The sequence below is a fragment of the Tamandua tetradactyla genome, chromosome 5 (assembly GCF_023851605.1).
Source record: "Tamandua tetradactyla isolate mTamTet1 chromosome 5, mTamTet1.pri, whole genome shotgun sequence".
Taxonomy (NCBI): Eukaryota; Metazoa; Chordata; class Mammalia; order Pilosa; family Myrmecophagidae; genus Tamandua; species Tamandua tetradactyla.
Window position 1 is genome coordinate 146,845,548 of NC_135331.1, and position 21,018 is coordinate 146,866,565.

Genomic DNA, 21,018 nt, shown 5'->3' on the forward strand with positions numbered 1-21,018 from the left:
GGTGCAAAATTAATGTTTTGGGTAGCACACTATCTAATTTAACTTCCATGGTCAGCTTATTCGAAGACAATAATTACATGGAACCTTAAATAGGGAGTGAAATCTTAATGGTTTATATGGGGTTAGTGTGATGCCCTGATAAACTCGAGAGGTTATCCTGGAAGTTATTCTTATGCATTATATAGATATTCTTTTTCAGTTTTGTGTATATTAGAGTAACAAGAGGAAAATGCCTGAAGCCATGAACTATAATCCAGTAACCTTAATTCTTGAGATGACTGTATAACTATACAGCTTTTAAGGTGTGACTATGTGATTGGGAAAATCTTGTGACTGATGTTCCCTTTATCCAATGGATTGACAAATGAGTAAGAAAATAAAGACAGAAAATAAGTAATAAGGAGGATAAGAGGGATAAGATTTGGGTGCTCTTTTTAACTTTTATTTTAATTGTTTTTGGAATAACGAAAATGTTCAAAAGTTGATGGTGATGATGAATGCACAACTATAGGATGATATTGTGAACCACTGATTGTATACTTTGGATGAGTATATGGTATATAAATATATCTCAATAAAATTGCATTAAAAAAAATAATCTCAGTAGGCAGATTCTCACCTGCCATGCTGGAGACCCAGGTTCAATTCCTGGTACCTGCTCATGCAAAAACAATAATAATAATAATCTCTCAGGGATTCTTTTTTTAAATCTATTTTCATATACTCAGAGTAAAATCTATCAGCTTCCTTTTAAAAACTAGAAAGTGTGAGGTTCAATTCCTCTGGCAAAAGATACCAATGAAGCAAAAAAAAAAGCTACCGGGCAGGCCACGGTGGCTCAGCAGGCAGGAATGCTTGCCTGCAATGCCAGAGGACCCAGGTTCGATTCCTGGTGCCTGCCCATGTAAAAAAAAAAAAAAGCTACCAATGGATGGATGTAAGAAGACAGTGAATTGTGAGAAGCACTGGACCCAACTCAGTGTTCCAGAACTGATTCTAAAATGAGCAGAAAATGAAGTCTCTATGTAATATATAATGGTGATGGACAAGCATATAGAGAATAACCACAGTGTTTCAAACCCATCATTCACGTTTACCAAGCCCCAACCAACAGTATTTCTGTGAAACCTAAAGAATACCCAGGGCTCTGAGACTCTATAAAAGTTTCACTAAATAAGTTTATTTTCCAGAAACCTAAAACCTCCAGATGGCTCCTAGGCCAAATAAGCCCTGAAACCCAAAGTTACAAGTCTCTCAAAGAACATCAATCAGTTGCATCACCGTACCCCTTAACCTCTTTTCAATAAGAAGTTAGAACAGTTATTGCCCAAATATTCCTAAAGACTGGGAGAATATCAAAGGAGAAGGAGTTGCAATAAAGAAGATAGGATTTAACAAATGAGTGTGACTACTGAGTAATTACATTGATATTTATTTTTGCCTCCACTGTTTTAGAGCAGCAAGAAGGAAACATCTAAAATTGTGGAACGGAAGCCATACCGAACTTTAAAATTTATTCATAACTACTTGTTAAAATGCACTTTGAAATGTATTGCTTTTTTTGTATACATGTTATATTTCACAGTAAAAAATATTTTTTAAAAAGGCTGTGGATGTGACTATAATCAGTAATTTTAAAAAATATTAAAAAACATAAAAAGTTATGACCAATATAGTTATCACTACCACACTTTGGAAAAGTCCAGAAGATGGCAAGATGGAAGCAATTTCAGATGGAAACGCAAAGTGCCTCAAATTTAAAAATTTATGAAATTCATGATCAGTTATGATAAGATCAAGTATAATCAAATATGTGTCACAGATGAAATGCAAGTTCCTGCCCAAAAAGGGGTGGCGTGCCTCTTTGCAATCTACCTACATGTCATCAGTCAGAATGCAGAAAGAATCCATGCTCCAGAAATGAGCTTTTATATACAGTACGGCTGTACTACTTGTACTATCAGCATTTTACAAGCGATTCTATCTCCATCTTCTTGAATTTTAACTATACATATTTACACTTTTGTCCAGATATTCTTTGGTAATAAAAAGTAGTCCAATTTTAGCATGTAGTATGGTAAACCATTCCAAACCATTTTGAGCAAATACCTTCTTAATTAACCTGTTTAAAATGGGACTCCTGACCCTCTAACCCCTACTCTGCTTTCTGTTGTTTTCCTTCACTTTTCACAGCCTCAAATTGTATTATGGCCCTTAGTTATCTTCACCAGTAGAATTAAAGCTCCAAGAGAAGAACTAGGACTCCATCCATCTTATTTATTCATTTACTTACAGTCTTATATCTAACACCTGGGCACTCAATTAACACTGGTTTATAAAATGAACAAACCAAAAAATACACAGTAAAGCACCAATATAAACCTGCTTCAACCCTTTACACATTATATATTTCTTTCTAATAGACAAAGAGGAAGTCAACTTAGTGACATGGCCAGGAAACCACAATTAGTTTCTAACAGAGCCAGTACTAAAATTCAAGTTGCCTGACTCAAAATAGTGTACCCCTTTCCATATGGCATACAAAAATTAAAATGGAAAAATCAAAATACAGCATCAATACCAAACCTGAGTGCATCAATTACACTGATCTTTTTACATATATACCACACAGCGAGCATGCAAATTGCAAACAGAAAAGATATCAAACAAGAGGAATCAAAATACATGCCATTTATATGTAAATACATGAGTTCCTCCCGGAACTCAAACTCTTAGTTACGAATACAGAAGTAATTAGGAAAGCATTATCTATTTGTTTACAAATTCTCTTGAAGTAATTATAGCCTTCTATATTAAGCTGCCTTAGGAAACTACAAGGGAGTTCATATAAGCTTCCAACTTTAAAACAGAAATCAAATGACAGGCCTTCCATCAGCCTTCTCTGGTTAGAAGCAAAAGATAAAAGAAGAAAACACACAGGTACATATGCATGCAATATTTTTTTTATGCTCCAAGGGAAAGGTTTTAGACCCACCAAAGAAACCTACTTTATGATTCCTTGTACTGTGTTCTTGTTCACACTCAATCCTTTCAGATAATCCACAATCAGAATTTGTAAATCTTCTTTACTTTCCAATTCTTCCACATAAAGTTCTGTGAACCTATGAGGCAATTACTATATAATAACCACCTTTTAGGAAATTAATACAACTATTCTGACATTAGAAAAACATGAAATACAAGTAATATAAATTCATTTTACTTATAATAGAAAAAATATACAGGCTTTTTTTGACTTAAGATACACTGATCAAAATAAGTAAGACTGTGTAGATGTTACCAAAAATACCACCATTGTTACTTCTACTATGCAATATCTTCAGTACAGTCCTAACAAGAAACAGTTACAAAATAAGACTTATCAATCTTTGTTTTAAGGTGTTTATCACAACTATGTGTAATAAAAAATATGTGCAACAAAAAATAAACTTCCTCACCATCAAAAATAGAGCAGCTGGAGCAAAAGAAAATACACACATTAATAGAGTTTCTGAAATTCCCCTAGGAAGATTTCATTACTATCATAATGGGAACAGGGGTAGGAATATCTCATAAACATTTTTGGGGGGGTATGCTGTATCGCAAGGGTCACATTTCATTCTTTTTCCATGTGAGTATCCCATTATCGCAGCACCATTTGTGGAATTTTTGTGTGTTTGTTTTGGGAAAATGCATGGGCTGGGAATCAAACCAAAATGTCCTGCATGGTAGGCAAGAATTCGACCCCTGAACTACCTCCTTGCACCCCCTCTCATAAACTTTTAACACTTTTTTAAAATTCAAAAATGGAACACAAAGCTACCAAGAACAATATATTTGGAGATTTGGTAAATATTACATACACAAACACCAACAACTAAGCACCTGTTTAACTGTGCTTAGCAATAAAAACTGAAAGTAACTTAAGAAACCTTTTACAGATGAGCCTGGTCTAAATAGGCTTGTGTTCCTAAAATGCATTTGTAGTGTTAAATGCTATACTATTATATTGCTATATAAAAATTTCCTAATTGCTACAAGAGAGCATCAGAACCAAAAGGGAGGAAATATTTTTGCCTTTGACAATATCCATGAGCCATTAAATAGCATACTGGCAACCTGAAGGAAATTCTCCAGTGTTTTTAAGTTTCTCTTATTGCACCACTGATAGAAAATAGAAGAATATGTTAAATAAAAGAAACTATGATTCTTCTATTAGAGACCAAGAAATGTCAAGCACTCTGTTCATCTGTTATAAAGTTTGGCTACATTAATATTACCAATTAATAAACAAACGAAACTTTTAAAAAACTTCTCCGGCAACCAGACCAGATCTCATTACCTGTTTCTTATTCCCGGTGGGAGATTTCTTTTGCCTACATCAGTTGCTGGATTCATACAGGCAAATAAACGAAAGTCAGGATGGCGAACAAGTGGCTCTGTTAAGAGAAAATATAACTATTTTAAGTTGTTGAGAATTTAAGTAATTAGCCATACACCTCAGGCTCAGTCAAGCTGGTGGTAGCTACTCAAACCTTCACTGCCTTTTCTGAAAGCCCACTGAAACCACCATCCAGATCTTAAGTATACTACTTAAATCATATGCTGCCACTTCTCTTTTATAGTGTGAGTGAACATATAGTTCACTATTATTCTTTTTTTTGTCACCTAATCACCTATATATGTTTTGTCACTGTATGTGTATGTTTGGAATCCAAAACCCAAAAACCCTGACAAATTGTATTCTTCGCATTCTTCATATTGTGCATTCCACAGTATAATGTGCTTTGCAGAATAATAGTAACTAGCTAAGGAATTAATAAGTCCTATTGGAAGACCCATGCAATCAACCTAAATAAAAGAATCTCACTCTGAGGTTGCCATCAGTCTCCACACTAATCCAAACCCCCTAAGGGGACTAAGTACCACCTGTGTCTCCTCGATCTAGCAACACCAGGGAGCCAGAGGATCCTTCAAGTAAACCACTCAGGCATTCTAATGTTTCTGGAGCTGCCAGATTAATCTCATCCAACAAGATCCACTCTCCTTTCTTTACAGCCTGAGCTAATGTGCCCTAAAAGAGAGAATAAAATGTTAAGAATCCATTTCAAATAGAGTCACATGTACCAGAAGTAGTTATGCAAGCAGGGTGAGAAAAAAAGAGCCACTGGTTCACCAAAGCTCTCTCACCTGAGAAGTTCAATCCTATGCCTTAACTACCAAATGGCTGCCAGCAGGTCTGCAGAGTTAAGGACAAGTTAACTTTTTAAATGTTCAAAAGGGCCAGAGCCCTAAGAGTGAGATGCAATAAGGTAGGCCCTCTTATGATGTGGATAGTTAGGTAAACGGCAATTTACAAGTACTCGGGTGAGAGTTAAAACAGCCAATAAAGGCACCCAAAATAAAATGAGGTCGGGCTTGAATACACTAAGGTCAGATAAATTTCTAAATCAAATGTGTTTAATATTGTAATATACAGTCTTTCACAGTTGATGAAGCTCAAAATCAATCTTTCCTCAGCACTAGTCTACTTTGGTTTTATCTCTTCAAATTCTATACACGCTCTTCAAAGAGCAATGAAAGAAAAGTTTTACAACGTGTTCATTTGGCACATTGCCAAAAACTGAATTGTTTTAGTATTATCAAACTGCTTTATATGTTTGTCTTCATGCCAATCTTCCGAATTTAATTTAAAAAAATAAAGCAGAAAAGTGGCTTTGCAAATGTTTATAAGATTTTTTTATAGCATTTTTCCTATGAAGTTGCTACTCTACCAGTATTAAAATGTATTCTACCTTGCATGTTGTACTAATTGTTATACAGATTTTATATTGCATCCATTCAAGGACTCTGTAAATGCTATGGCTTCATTAAACTATTGCTTATTTTAAACAAAATAATAAATATTTTTTTAAAAAAGCAGAACAAATTCACTAATTCTAGCGAATTGCTACAGCATGAAATATAAATCCTAATAACATTTTAATTGGTTCTACAAAAATTATCATATTAAGATTAAGCACTGATGACCAAATTTCCCACACCAACAGACTTATGATAGAGTAAACGGTCTCTCTAACCAAAATATGATCTCAAGTAAAACTCCTACTTCATTTAGGGATATACAGGGATGGTTTAAACAGTGTCACAGAAAAAATCATTAAAAAAAGAAAAAAGCCCAAGTAAAAAAAGCCCAAGTCATGAACATTTAATTAAGCTGATCCTTCCCCTAAAGGGTCAGAGGACAGCAAAGAGTAAAACTGTCAATGCCCTGGAATTAAAAAATGCGGGAATAAAGGGAATGGTCCCCAAAGTCTATCTATTTATCTTCCCCCACCCCCATTCATCCCTCCCCCCCCCCTTATGTGGCTATGAAAAGAATACAGGGTTCACTATTTATCTTCAACTGCATCTTTAAAAAAATAATAATGGTGCACATGAAGACCTTATAATTTCCATTTAGGACATTTTTCAGAAATCATCCCTCCAAGTAATTATTTCATTAAATATTTACAAAACTAACGCTAGAAATATCCTCACAAAAAGAACACCAACCTAACGCCAATACCTAATGCTAGTATTTTGTGTCCAATCAATATTCCCTTAACATAAATAACTAAAACAAAATACCTCTACAAATGCAAACAATAGGGCATTTTCAGTCATTTTCATCTGTTGTTGGGCATGGTTGAGCCTAAGACCAAATGCTTCCCATTTCTCTTTCAGGAGTAATCCTAGAAAAGAATGACAACAAGAATTTAACACACATTTTGAGTAGTAATACATACAACTTTTAAACACACACAAACACAAAGAAAAAAAACGAATGGCTAAAGAGGCTCACATAAAAGTTAAGCATTTTAGGGGTGCATGGGTAGTTCAGTGGTAAAATTCTCACTTGCCATACAGGAGACCCGGGTTTAATTCCTGACCCATGCACCATCACCAAGAAAAAGAACAAAATTCCCTATGATAAATACATCACATATCTACCTCTGCCTCCATGTGTGTGTATGTATACAGGTATACACATATGTAGGGAGACAAAAAAAATTAAATCTTAAAAAAAAAAAACGTTAAGCATTTTAGACAGGAATGTAAAAACTAAATTTAAACACTTATATGCGCCAGCCACTAAACTAAATAACATTTATATGCACAAGTATGAACTGATTCATTTATCCTTTACAACAACTCTTTGAAGGAGGTACTCATATTCCCCATTTTACAGATGAGAAAGCACAGAGAAATTATGAAAGCTGTCAAAAGCCCCTTGGCTATGGACACAGCTCTCTGGAAATAAGTTCTTTATCTGAAAAAAACTCTGACCAACTGACAACTAACTAAAACTTAAACATTGCATTATCAGACATGTTCTGTGGAAGTTCTGCCTAGAATCACGGAAACAATAGCACTTCAAAATCTGTCACCTTTGCCGTAAGTTGTAGAAGTTCCAATTTGTATTGGTTTATTCTTCCCACCAAACTCCTCTTTTAGTTAAGCAAACTGAGCACCCGTCTCCTGCCTTCCCACCAACAGTCTGGGTCACAGCCTTACCAGGTTCACCCTCTTTTCCATCCTTGTTGACAGCAGACTTTTGCACATGCTGCATTAACCTGAGAAGATCATGCCACCGTTTCTGTCTGTAACAGGTCTGAATGTGTCCCAAGAACGTAAAGTTTTGCTTCTTAGAAAATGTTTGGGCAAAGAGATCCTCAAATCCTTCCCGCAAGGGTAGCCAAATGAGCTTATGGTCCACTGGTTTGTAACTGAAACAAAAAGTATATATGATTCACAAACTTTTGACGCTAATACTAATTACAGAGCATACCTCAGAAAATAGGAATAGACCGAAGACTTTTATTTAATCCAAATCAGAAATCCAACCAAAATATTAAAAGTCTATGTTAAAGTTTTAGGACGGGCCACGGTGGCTCAGCAGGTAAGAGTGCTTCCCTGCCATGCCCGAGGACCCGGGTTCGATTCCCGGTGCCTGCCCATGTAAAAAAAAGAGTCTATGTTAAAGTTTTAAATTACCCAGGTCCCAGACCTCAATCTTTCCTACCATGATCCTCTGATTACTTTTACTTCCTCCCCCCGGCCCATGTTTTAACAGAATTTTAACAAAATGCACTTACTAAGGAAAAAAAAAGTTTTAAATTATATTTTGCCATCGCTATGTGTTTGAAGGGCCTATTAAAAAATGTTTTTTATTTCTTAGTTGGGCCAAGGAATGTTATTTATTTTATTAACATGTAAATAAACACCACGTATGGGACTTCATAATAAACCATATTTTATTAAGACCAAACAAAAATTCTTCAGGACATTTCACAAGAAAAATACAACATTTGAAACCAATTTATTTAAATAAAATGAATCCAGTTAGCTCATGCATCAGTTCCAGGAAAAAAGGTTCCAGGAGTAAGAGTGGGAATCTTAGACACTGTAATGGTTTATTGGCCCTCAACTCTTGTTTCTTGGTATTCAGTTTCTCTCTTATTCCTTAGCATTTAATTTCTCCTATCATTAAGTTACAAAATTAATGTAAATTTAACTTTCCTGGGGGGAGGGAAAAACAAGACCAAACTCAAGCTTAAAGAGAATTTGCTGAATCTAGCACTATTTGTTCCTTTTTATCATGTAAAATTTATTATTCAAACATTGGAAAATTGTAAGTTTAGAATTTTCTGTGGTCTAAGATCCTAAATACTACAATTTAGTAGACAACATAAATTTTTTGCCCAAGGAAAGCTATTTAAGGTTGAGAACCAAAACCACATCAAAGTATGTTTCAGAACAATTAGAGAACTCAGGGATTACTATTTATTCACTAACCTTTGAGGGAAAGACAATGAGATTCGTAAAATCTCAATGACCTGATACTAGCATCTATATGGAAGAGGCTGAAAGGGAACTACAAATTTATTTTCACTTATCAGTAGTCATTAATGGCTTTAATGAAGGTATTCCTTATTCCATTTATTCAGCATATGTTTATCAAGCGCCTATATGTCAGGCATTGCGCGAACAAGACGTACAAGGCCCTGCCCCTATGTAGCTTACAATCTAATGAAAGGTAGAGAAGATAAAGAAAGAAATATACTATAAAATACCAGGTAGTTATAAATGCTATGAAGGTAATTAAAGCAGGGTAAGGGGAGAATGTGTGATGGGTATGTCAGTAATTTGGAGAGGACAGACAGGGGTTTATTGACAAGGGAACATCTGAAGGAAATAGAAATGAATCAAGGAATAAGCTAAAACATATCTGTGGGCATGGGGGTGCCACAGAGAGCGAACAGGAAGCATCAAAGCACAACACGGAGAACTGTGTGACTGGAGCTCCGCAGCACAGGCAAGGAAAGGAGATTATGTTAGCGTGCCAAAAATAATGGCCTAAATAAAGACTTTGGATTTTAATCTAAATGGATTGAGAAGTCAATGCACGGTTTTGAAGAAGTGATGCTATGTGGTTATACTTTAGAAAGATTGTTCTAATTACTCAAAAGAAAAGAGACCACAGAGAGATACAAAAGCAAAGAGATAACAGAACAATGAAGAGGTCCAGATAAGAGATGATAAACTAGAATGACAACAGTGGAAATGGTGTGAGAAATTAAACAAACCACATGTGTTACTTCAATGAAGTTGCTAGCCTTCAAAAGAGCAGTTTAACTGGGATCCAAAATAGCCAAGGCAGCAGAGGACACAGGACCCTCAAGCCAGACTACCTAGGTTCAAATCATGGATCTGCCTTTATCTTGAACAAGTTATTTAATCACTGTGCCTCACCTCAGTTATATGTAAAACAACAAGAATAGTATACACCTTTTGTTGTTAAGAAGGCCAAGTGAATTAACACATATAAAGCATTGAACATAGTGCCTGGCATATAAAGAACACCATATATGAATTAGTATTTGATGGCTCAGTCTCTCGAAGTTATAAAAGTAGCTAACATTTCAAACTAGCCTGAGTTCCTTAAAGGAAGCACACATTCATTTAAGGCTAGCATAGTGGCTGAAACATAGTTAAGTCAATACATGTTAGAATTAATAAGAAAATGGGTACACATACTTATGTTTCAGAGAAGAAAAAATTAATTAAACAAATAAATAAACTGCCACATGAATACTCAATGGGAACCAACCTGATACTCAAAATGGAAAAATGGATAAACTAAGAACCATTATATATCTGGGTTTCCTCGTGAGCCACCTAAAGGCTGAGAAGGGTGTCTAAAAAACCTGAGTCCAAAGGAGAGTAACTCAGTGCCCACCTTTACATAAACTAGGATTGCATATAAGACTTCAATTCAAAATGGCTAAAAAAAAAAAAAAAAAGAAATGACTTCACGAAACTATAATACATGACAGAACATGAAATGTAAGAGACATAAAACAACACAGCTGAGTAATTAAAACAATAAGGAAATTACATCTATTATTTTGTGGTCAGGGTTCCTAGTTAGAGAATGTTTCTGCTGTTCTTGTGTTGTCTCCTTTAAGGATAGTTTCATGGATGGTGGTGAGACAGAGGTGGGTTGACCGTTTTGTTTCAATTTCTATGGGATCTTTAATTTTCTTCTCTTATTTCTTTCTTTTTCTTCATTGCTAACTTCCCCAAAAGGGCAACACCTCCTTTTCTCTACCTTTCTGCTTCTGCCTGAGAAGCTGCCCTCCCAAGCCTCTTCCCTGTAGCCAGCGTTGTGGCCCTGTGCTCAGAATTTTGCCATTCAGTGCTGACTACCTCTTTCTGGGATTGGTTCCATCTGCCTCATTTAAGTCCTCTGTGCCCTCTAATTTTATTCACGGAGCCTCTTAAGCCTCATTCACTCCCTCTCCAATGAAATTTGGTCTAGTTTCTCCACTTACAATCTGAAAGTCTATTTCTACCCACCAGAAACCCACTTTAAATATAATGACAAAAACAGGTTAAAAATGGAGTTAGACAAAGAAAGTAAGGTTTGACAAATGAGTAAGATTGCTGAATCATTATACTGATATTTCTTTTAGTCTTCAATATCTTAGAGCAGCTAGAAGGAGAAACCTAAAATTGTGAAATTGTAACCCATATCAAACTCTGAAATCTGTACCACAACTAATTGTTGCGATGTGCTTTGAAATTTATTGCTTTTGTACACGTTATTTTGCAAAAAACAGAGAAAAAAGTCAATTGTGATGATAAATGCACAGCTACATGATGATATTGTGAACCTCTGATTGTACACTTTGGATGATTACATGGTATGTGAATATATAATATATACCAATGAAAAATAAAAACCCAGCTGACAGATGCAAGCTGGTGAGGAACAACTACAATAGAAACACGTTAAAAGTGTAATGGGGTGGACCACAGTGGTTCAGCAAGCAGAGGCAGAGTTCTTGCCTGCCATGCCAGAGACCCAGGTTTGGTTCCCGTTGCATGTCCATGGAAATAAATAAATAAATAAATAAATAACAAGTCGCCCCCAGAGAACCTCTTTTGTTGCTCAGATATGGCCTCTCTCTCTAAGCCAACTCAGTAGGTGAACTCACTTATCTTCCCCGCCATGTGGGATGTGAATACCAGGGGTGTTATCTCCCTGGCAATGTGGAACAGAAGTCCCGGGATGAGCCAGGCCCAGTATTAAGGGATTGAGAAAACCTTCTTGACCAAAAGGCGGAAGAAAGAAATGAGACAAAATAAAGTTTCAGTGGCTCAGAGACTTCAAACAGAGTCAAGAGGTTATCCTGGAGGTTATTCTTATCCATTACAAGGATATCCCTTTTTAGTTTATGGTGTATTGGAGTGGCTGAAGTGAATTACCTGAAACTGTTGAGCTGTGTTCCAGTAGCCTTGATCCTTGAAGACGATTGTATAAAGACAGAACTTTTGCAATGTGACTTTGGGATTATGAAAACCTTGTGTCTCTTACTCCTTTTATTCATGAGTAAAAAAAAATATGGATAAAAAATAAACAAATAATGGGGGGACAGGGTGTAAAGTAAATTGGGTAGATGGAAATACTGGTAGTCAAGGAGAAGGAGGGGTAAGGTATATGGTATGTATGAGGTTTTTTTTTTCCTTTTTGTTTCTTTTTCTGGAATGATGCAAAATGTTCTAAAAATTTATCACAGTGATGAATACACAGCTATGTAATGATATTGTGAACCACTGATTGTACACCTTGTATGGAACATATGTACATAAGATTTATCAATAAAAATATTTTTCTTTTTTCTTTATTCTTTTTTTTTTGCATGGGCAGGCAAGCGAAAAAATATTTCTTTGAAATGTAATGAAGGAATGAGATATTATACCACACTAGATCAGAAGACAATGTGCAGTAATGTAAATACATTGAGAATCTGATGATCTTTAAGAACTTAGTTTTATAAACTTATTTAATTCTTAGTAATTTTTTTAAAAATCCAAATTTCAAAATTGATTTTTTAAAAAATCAGTGCCTTCCAAGGGGTTCAAGGGTAGTTCAGTGGTAGCAGCCTCGCGTATCATGCAGGAGACCCAGATTCAATTCTTGGCCCATGCACTACCCACCCCCCCCCCAAAAGAAAACAAAAATTCAACAAATGGTACTGTAATAATGGGATACTCACATGGAAAAAGAATGAAATGTGACCCATGCCATACAGCGCATGCGCACACACACACACACACAAATCAATGCATTTTACAAAAAAGAAAAAAATTGTGTTTTGTAGGATGGTGGCTTGAAGATTGATTTCAAGATCTGTTTTTGCTAATTTTAACATGTAAAGTATACAGGAAGTGTTTTTGTTAAGGAAAAAGAGAGTACTTTTTCCCCTGAAGTAAAACAACTGATTGTTCCAGAATGAGAAAAAGGAATGTGTAGGACAAAATGGATGGATATAGAAAGTGGTAGAGTCTTGTTGGAAGTGAATTTTATTGGTTCTGGTTAAGGTTGGCTAAGATTTCATAGTTTTATAATGTTTTTAATAGTTTTCTTATCAGGCATATCTTCATGCAAAACAAGAATTTGGTTATCACTCTGTTAAAATGACAATGTTTTCTTGGATTATTTGTCTGCTCTTCGTGAGAAGCTATAAGAGATTTTAACCATCTGGGTAATTCGCCTAGATGACAAAGGTTCTGTGTCTTATCAGACCAATATACTTATTGATATATTTTTTTAAAAAATCAATGCAAACCAGTCTGATTAGATCTATAAATTTCTTTTATATTATTTTTAGTGCTATATTTGAAATGTGCAAAACAACTGAACATATAAAAACTGAATAACAAACAGAGCTAACCACCCATACCAGGATGAGGAATTCTACCTGAATTTTGTTTTCCATACCTTTACTGTTGATGCTGCTTTTTAAAACTATTTTTGATGTTTCCATCTTATACATAAGAATTATCACCATGAATCTAAAATACTATATCTATGTAAAGATTTAATCAAACCATCTTCTAGTAACATAAGAGCATAGAAAACAAGGCATGCTTCCAAACATAACAAAATTTGAAAATTACATAAGCTTTCTTTGATAACTAATGCTAATCCGCTAATGAGGGAAAATGGATATATTCTTTTCACCAAGTTGGCACCAAACCAAAAGTTCTATCAATGGATATTCTAATTTCAATCTTGTTCTATTACCAATTACATAAGGGCACAAATGGGTTCCTGTGAACTCACTACATATCAGCAATGGCTGATATTATATTACAAATTCTTTTGAGATGAAATGGATTCTGTCTATATTCATTAGCACAAGATTAATATTATTTTTTGTTAGGAATACTAAACTGTAGGACACAGCTGGAGACACACATACACATACAGAATAAAGAGAAATATGTAGTATAGATATGTCTGGTTAAAACAATAAATCTCATATACTGGTAATAACACATTGCCAAATACCTGAATATGGCAATGGGGAAATTTAGTGTGAATTAACTAAGCAGAAGTCAAACAAGGCAGAAGAGCAAGGTGGAATTTAAGTAAGAGAGAAAAGCCCCAAGTAATGGATGGGTGTGATGAATATACAACTATGCAATGATTCTGTGAGTTACTGATTACATAACAAGAATGGAATGATCATATGGTAAGAATGCTTGTGTTTGCATGTGGTTATGTTTCATAAAAAAAAAATGATGATGGTGAAGAATACACAACTATGTCATGATATTGTGAGCCATTGATTATATACCATGTATGGACTATATGTTTATGAAGATTTGTCAATAAAAATATTAAAAAAAAATATATATATATATATATATATATAGGCCAAATAATAAAAAAAAGAAAAGTATTTGCAAAGAAAGGGGGAAAATTCAACTTCCCCAAGTGCAGAATTTCTGATATTCTCACAAGCAGTGGGGACAGCCAAAGCAATAAGCATCGTTCATATGAAACTTAACCCCTCAAAGGATAGGCTCAAGACCCTTAGGCACTTAAAATTAGGCCTAAGAGTCACCTCCAGGGAACCTCTGTTGTTGCTCAGATGTGGCCTCTCTCTTTCAACCAATATGACAAGCAAACTCACTGCCCTTTCCCTCTCTACGTGGGACATGACTCCCAGGGGTATGGACAGAAATCCTAGAAAGAGCTGGGACTCAGCATCGAGGGATTGAGAAAACCTTCTCAACCAAAGGGGGAAGAGTAAAATGAGACAAAATAAAGGGTCAATGGCTGAGAGATTCCAAACAGAGTCGAGAGGTTATTCTGGAGGTTATTCTTACGCATAATATAGATATACCTTTTTAGTTAAAGGTGTACAGAGAGGCTGGAGGGAACTACCTGAAAATGTGGAGCTGTGTTCCAGTAGCCATGTTTCTTGAAGGTGGTTGTATAATGATACAGCTTTTGCAATGTGACTGTGTGATTGTGAAAACCTTGTGTATGATGTTCCTTTTATCTACCCTATCAACAGATGAGTTATACATATGGATTTAAAATAAACAAATAATAGGGGAAACAAATATTAAAATAAATGTAGTAGATTAGAATGCTAGTGATTAGTGAAGGGGAGAGGGAGGGGGTATGGTATTTTTTTCATTTTATTTCTTTTTCTGGATTGATGCAAATGTTCTGAGGTGATCGTGGTGATGAATATACAACTATGTGATGATACTGTAAGTTATTGATTATACACCAAGAATGGAACAATCATATGGTAAGAATGTTGGTATTTGTATGTGATGTTTAAAAATAATTTAAAAAAAAAAACACCATCTGGGGAGGACATTTTAATGACCGCAGTGGCATTCCATAAGCCAACATTTAACCAAATAGAGAACTGACAGTCATTCTACTTAATATTTCAGAGTTCAGAACTGCAAAAGAGTCTAAACTGAAGGCGGTACAACTCCAGAACTTACTCTTTACATTAATTAATATACACAATTAATTGATTTACATGATTATCTGTTTTTTGGCCCCCCCTTCCAGAGTATGATCTTTATGAGCAAGGACCTCAAGTGTTCTTTAAAATGAAGAGAAATATCTGTACACCCAGGAGGTCCTCAATAAATTCCAGCAAATACCTTTGCTGGGGTAGAGTTAGGGGTACAAATCTTTAAACATTCATTTTTTCCCAAAGCATATTTTGAGCTTTATAAGAAAATATTTTTCACCTCAAGCAATGAATACAAAATAACAACTGAAATAACTTAAAACCACACTTACCCTCCAAGCAAGTCTGCAGTGTCACTCTGTTGATTCATATTGACAACCCTCAAATGGTGGCCTTTAAAAAAGACAGAGGCAAAAGTCATTCCTACAATTTAAAGACATGGTAAGGGATCATGGGTACAGGTTAAAATTTTAACAAATTTTTAAATGCACATTTCCTTTGATCTTCCCATTTTACTTCTATGAATCTTAACCATTTACATTTTCAAATAACCCAGAAAAAAATGTACAAGAAAATTTACTGTGGTATTATTGCTTTAGCATTAGGTAACTGAGAAGAACAAAAAGATCCTTCAATATATCACTGTCTATAAATTAAGACCAAATAAATACCCCCCAGTGTATTATTCAGCCATTAAAAGGAATAAGACAGTTCTGTTTTGAAAGGTATCCAATTTGTTACTAAATGCAATAATGTAGCATATGCTCCCCATTGCTATTCAAAATAAAATAATCTATATATCCTGTATTTGCAGTGCATAGAGTAGATCTGAAAAAGATAGCAGTAATCTGTTAAAAGTGTTTATTTCTGGAGAATGATATTACATGTATTTTATTTTAGAAAAAGAGCAAAGGCAATTGGTGTGAAATGTATGGTTTGGGGTAGCAGTATTTCCCTCTTTGAGTTACCTGTAATGTGAGCCAAGTACTGGACAGCAGAGGTTTTGCCAGTTCCGGTCTCTCCCACAAGCAACACGGGTTCCCCTTTGCTGACACACACTGCAAGCTGTTCAATAAGGACAGAGGATGGCCTCGTGGCAGCAAAAGTGAGCTTCTCCCTGAGAAAGGAAGAAAGCAGGTAGAACCAGGCCCTAAATTTCTCTTGGTGCTGCTGTAGAGAACCAGATTTTCTGGGCTTAATAAACAAAAATGAGAAGAGAGCTCAGAATGACAGACTTCTTGCCATAGCAGATGCCCTTACAACATCTAAATTACAGAATTCATTCATTCTGCAAACATGGGGTTTTTATGCACTTGGTATTATTCAAGGCTCTGGAGATGTAAAACACTAATATGATTTATCCTCACTACCTCTGTCATCTTGGGTTAATTACCTAATTTCTCTAAGCCTCCACTTCCTCAACTGTAAAATGTGACTAATAATACCTAGTTCATAGGATTACTATAATCGCTACATAAGACAAACATATACAAAGCACTTAGCACAACGCTAAGCAGACAGTATTTAATAAGTTTTCTAGACCTTAGACTCAAATAATGCAAATCTTCAAGGAATTTATAGACTAATGTTAGAACATAGCCTGACTTCCAACTGAGACTTACTTAACTGAATACACTATAGAGAGTAAAAATCAAGGATTCACCTTTGCTAATCCAAGACACTAATGGCTGTCACCCCCTCCAGCTTCAGAGTGCGTTGTGTGCTTTGGGAAAGCACTCCTCCTCCCTATGCAGCAGAGAGGAGAGGCCACCACTTGGATGTCTGAAGGGTAAAGGAACTAGACTAGATCCTCTATCAGGTTTCTGACTACGCCACTGTTCTCACATTAAAGTCCCACTTACCTCTGTATGTGGACAGCCTCACTCTGTTTTCGCAGAAGACAAATCCGACCCACTTGCACATCTATCTCATTGACGACAATTTCCGGTTTATAAAGTTGACAAAAGAATTCTGCCTGTGAGAGGAAAAATATTTTACCTAAGTAAAACTCCACATACTCTTAAACATTTCCTCATCCATGGAGGCTTATTGTTCCCACCTAATTAACCCTCTACTAAAAAGCATTCTCCGCTTCAAAGAATGGCCAGACAGCTTTTAATTTATTCTCCATTTCCAAATCTCTTCTGTATTTTTTAGAAACAATGAGGGTGAATGTTGCCCTGAAATGGTACTTTTTCCTCCCAAATAAGCCTCTGTCTATGTGTGAGGTGAAGACACCGACATATTCCAATGGAGAGAGTAAGAAAAAAGATCTACTCCTAAGAGAGCTGAATAAAAATTTTTGATTGGGCTATGCTTTAAATTTAAAATATAATGCAGGAAAGAATGACTTGAATGGTATAACAGATGTACATGTTACATGTGACTATGGTCATTACAGAAAGGGAAGGCTGTGACAGCAACTGTTAGATATCTACCCAACAGCCATTCTTCTCTTGTTCATGTCACTATCTCAAAAAACCCAGATTTTCTTAGGTTTGGGGTAAAAGCAAAAGACAAAGATGCTAAAGGTGAGCCCACCAGCAATCAAAGGGGACACATGTTGATCGATCTAATTGAGCTGTAGTGGTTTCATTCCACCCACCTACTAAAATCAAATATTGGTTAAGCCACTTTTAGTAAGGTGTTCTGTTATCTGTAGCCAAAATTGTCTCAACTATTTCAGAAGCCTAAGGAAATATCTCTATTAGTGTGGTTCCTGACATAAGTTTTATAAAAGAGTTATCATTCACCTAGGAATGCCAGATATATTTGCCTTAAGCAGATCTGAGATATTTCTCCAGGTACCAACACTGCCACCGAAAGGCTCTCTCCTCTAAAAACACATATTTTAATATAAGAAGAATGAAAAAAATATTAACAATATCAACAATGAATCTACACAGTGAATATACAGCTTCAATAATACTATTCCTTTAAACTTTTCTGATGTTTCAAGATTTTAACAACAAAAGCATGGAACAAATCTAATTGCGCAAAAACCATACACAAATGTATCACCAACACACAGTCCCAGTACTGAGTCTACAACATACAAAATAAAATCCTTACTAAAATACTGGAGAATAAGACACATACATGGCAGAGAACCTGAGGAAACCGACTTTAGGAATGTGGAACACATGGTGAATGACACAACCAGGGGCATATGGGGGCTTAACGTCCTGAGAGTCAGCAGAACAGAAACCAATAACTTTAAAAGGCAGGAATGCAAAAGCTGTTACAGATAAGAAACAGAGACCAGCAAGCAAGTTAAATAATCCCAGCCTCCTTAAAACATGGAATCATAAATACGACCACATACCTTTTTCTTGGAAATGTTCAATTTGCTTCCAATGATTTCTGCCATTTTCAGTTTGCTTGTTTGCTTAGAAAGCATTGCTGTGAAACAGTCCAGAGCCTGTTAAAATAAGCAAGACAAATGCTAACTAAATTTTAAAATAATACATTCATCACAGAACATCATTATTCTGGCTTCAAGAGGGAGGGACATAAGATCTAGCAAGAGCACTTCTGCACAACTGATGGGAGTGCATATAAGGTGCAACCTTGGACTCAAGGACCAGACCATAAAGTTAAGACAATAACTGCTTTACTATGAAACTACTGATTAAATTATTAAAAAAAAAAAAAAAAAACCGCCCGTTTTGCACATTCTAAAGAACTAGGCAGGCAAAAGAGCAATTAGTGTTAATAATTAGGTAAAATGTGCATGCAGAACTGAGTTTCATTTACTGCCAAAGTAACACCAAAAGATTAGTTTTCAGCCATATGGGAAAACACTTGGTGTGCAACAGAAGGAACACACCGCCATTTCCCAAATCCTGGACTCAATCTTAGGATGTACTGGCAGGCCACATAGATATGTCTCTTCTGACAGAATGCAATATAAAGTATGCATTACCACCAAAAATGGGTTCTACGCCTGTACTAGTTTGAATCTGTGGTGGACCCTAGAAAAGCCAAGTCCTTTAATCCTCATTCAATACTGCTGATTGGGAGCTTTTTGATGTTCCCATAGAGATGAGACCCACCCAATAGTGGGTGGCAACAGCTTCCATGGAGTTATGTCTTCACCCATTCAAGGTGCAGTTGCTTACTGGAGCCCTTTAAGAGGGAACCATTTTGGAAAGAGCTACAGAGCCCACACAGTCAGAGACCTTTGGAAATAAAGAAAGAAAATGCCACTGGGGGAGCATCATAAAACAAGAAGCCTGGAAACAAAGCTAGCAGACTCTGCCATGTTCACCATGTGCATTTCCCATTGAAAAAGAAATCCTGAATGTCATTGGCCTTCTTGAAACAAGGTCTCTTCCCTGGATGCTTTAGATTGGACATTTCTATAGCCTTGCTTTAGTTGGGACATTTTCACAGGCCTTAGAAATGTGGACTCGCAACTGCACAAATTTCCCCTTTAAAAGCTGTTCTGTTTTTGGTATATCGCATTCCAGCAGCTAGCAAACTAAAACACCCTAAAAAAGCTTAATTTAAATTCATCACGCCTTTTGTTAAACTTCCAAATAGAGGGTATAGAAGGGATTAATAACAAAATAAAGGAACCCATGATGAAGCAAATGAGTAAAACCTGAAGGCAGAGCACTTGCAGGGAATTGAACTTTTCCACAAGGGAACTCTAACAGAGAAAGAATCTTAACCCTAAACACTCAAAAAAAAGTTCTAAGGGGATATACACAAAGGTGTTAGTGATAAGTAATCTCTGGGTGGGATATTTTTAATTATTCATTTTTGTTTTCTGCATTTTCCCATTTTCTATAATAATATATACACATTAATAAAAGTTCATTTGGTAAATACAACTGATATAAGAGTTAATTAGATTCTAAATGTATCATCAGGAATCAGCAAAGGCTAAAACTTTACAGGATTCAAATGAAACTAAAGTCACGTGGAAGAATTAAGAAATGAGCTAAGAAATGAGTGGTAAACATAGATAGAATTTAAAGTCAGAACTAATGTGTTCGATGAGATAGGGAAAAGCACAAGCAGGGGAGAGCAGGAAATCTATGTCCTTGGGAATTATTTCAGGAACACAGAAGAGTTTGAGACTAACAGCAGATAAAGCAGGAAATGCAGGTGGGATAGATGGGGAGGAAGATTAAGCACCAGCCAAAGGCGAACAGATGCTTTCCTAGAGGGTGCTGCTCTCTACTGGTGCAGCTGCTGAACTGGGACCCACCCACCCCAGTGCCCTCCCAGTAGAAAGCACTTCCCCATGTAGTCGAATTCCTGCAGGGTAACCCTAAGGTAGAACCATAAGATTATAACCGAGAACAGAATAGCTCTTTAAAATTCCCATGGGGCACCACAAGCTAGGGAAGTTGTGTGTGCTATGGGCTAATTTTAACATTATAATTTATTTTTATTTAAAAAAAAACAACTCTAATAAAAATTTATAATATCTTAGGTATAAGTTTTGGTATGTTTACTATTTTTTTATTCTGGATCATGCTGCCCGTTTTGTAATCATTCACCATCCTTTTTCTTAATTTGTTTTTTGAAAACTTTTTTACTTCTATAATAAATTTCTTGAGTTATTTATTATTATTATTCTTCACTATTATTATTCTTCACTAAGAAAAAGAAAGCATGAATACCTTACTCTGAGAAAGGTGGAAAGACAGGGTAATGAATATAC

At 35.7% G+C, this 21,018-nt stretch overlaps 1 protein-coding gene across 3 annotated transcripts in view; it reads right to left on the reverse strand.

The window, feature by feature from the left end:
* Nucleotides 1–21,018, reverse strand: part of MDN1 (midasin AAA ATPase 1) — a 204,551-nt gene that overhangs the window by 127,027 nt on the left and 56,506 nt on the right. For all 3 annotated transcript variants that reach the window (XM_077162407.1, XM_077162406.1, XM_077162405.1), the window contains 9 exons: nucleotides 18,667–18,762; nucleotides 17,204–17,316; nucleotides 16,310–16,458; nucleotides 15,674–15,734; nucleotides 7,558–7,769; nucleotides 6,631–6,734; nucleotides 4,930–5,074; nucleotides 4,343–4,439; nucleotides 3,009–3,122 (listed from right to left, as the gene is read on the reverse strand). In XM_077162407.1, the coding sequence (XP_077018522.1) occupies nucleotides 3,009–3,122; nucleotides 4,343–4,439; nucleotides 4,930–5,074; nucleotides 6,631–6,734; nucleotides 7,558–7,769; nucleotides 15,674–15,734; nucleotides 16,310–16,458; nucleotides 17,204–17,316; nucleotides 18,667–18,762 (1,091 nt within the window). The remainder of the gene's footprint in view (nucleotides 1–3,008; nucleotides 3,123–4,342; nucleotides 4,440–4,929; nucleotides 5,075–6,630; nucleotides 6,735–7,557; nucleotides 7,770–15,673; nucleotides 15,735–16,309; nucleotides 16,459–17,203; nucleotides 17,317–18,666; nucleotides 18,763–21,018) is intronic.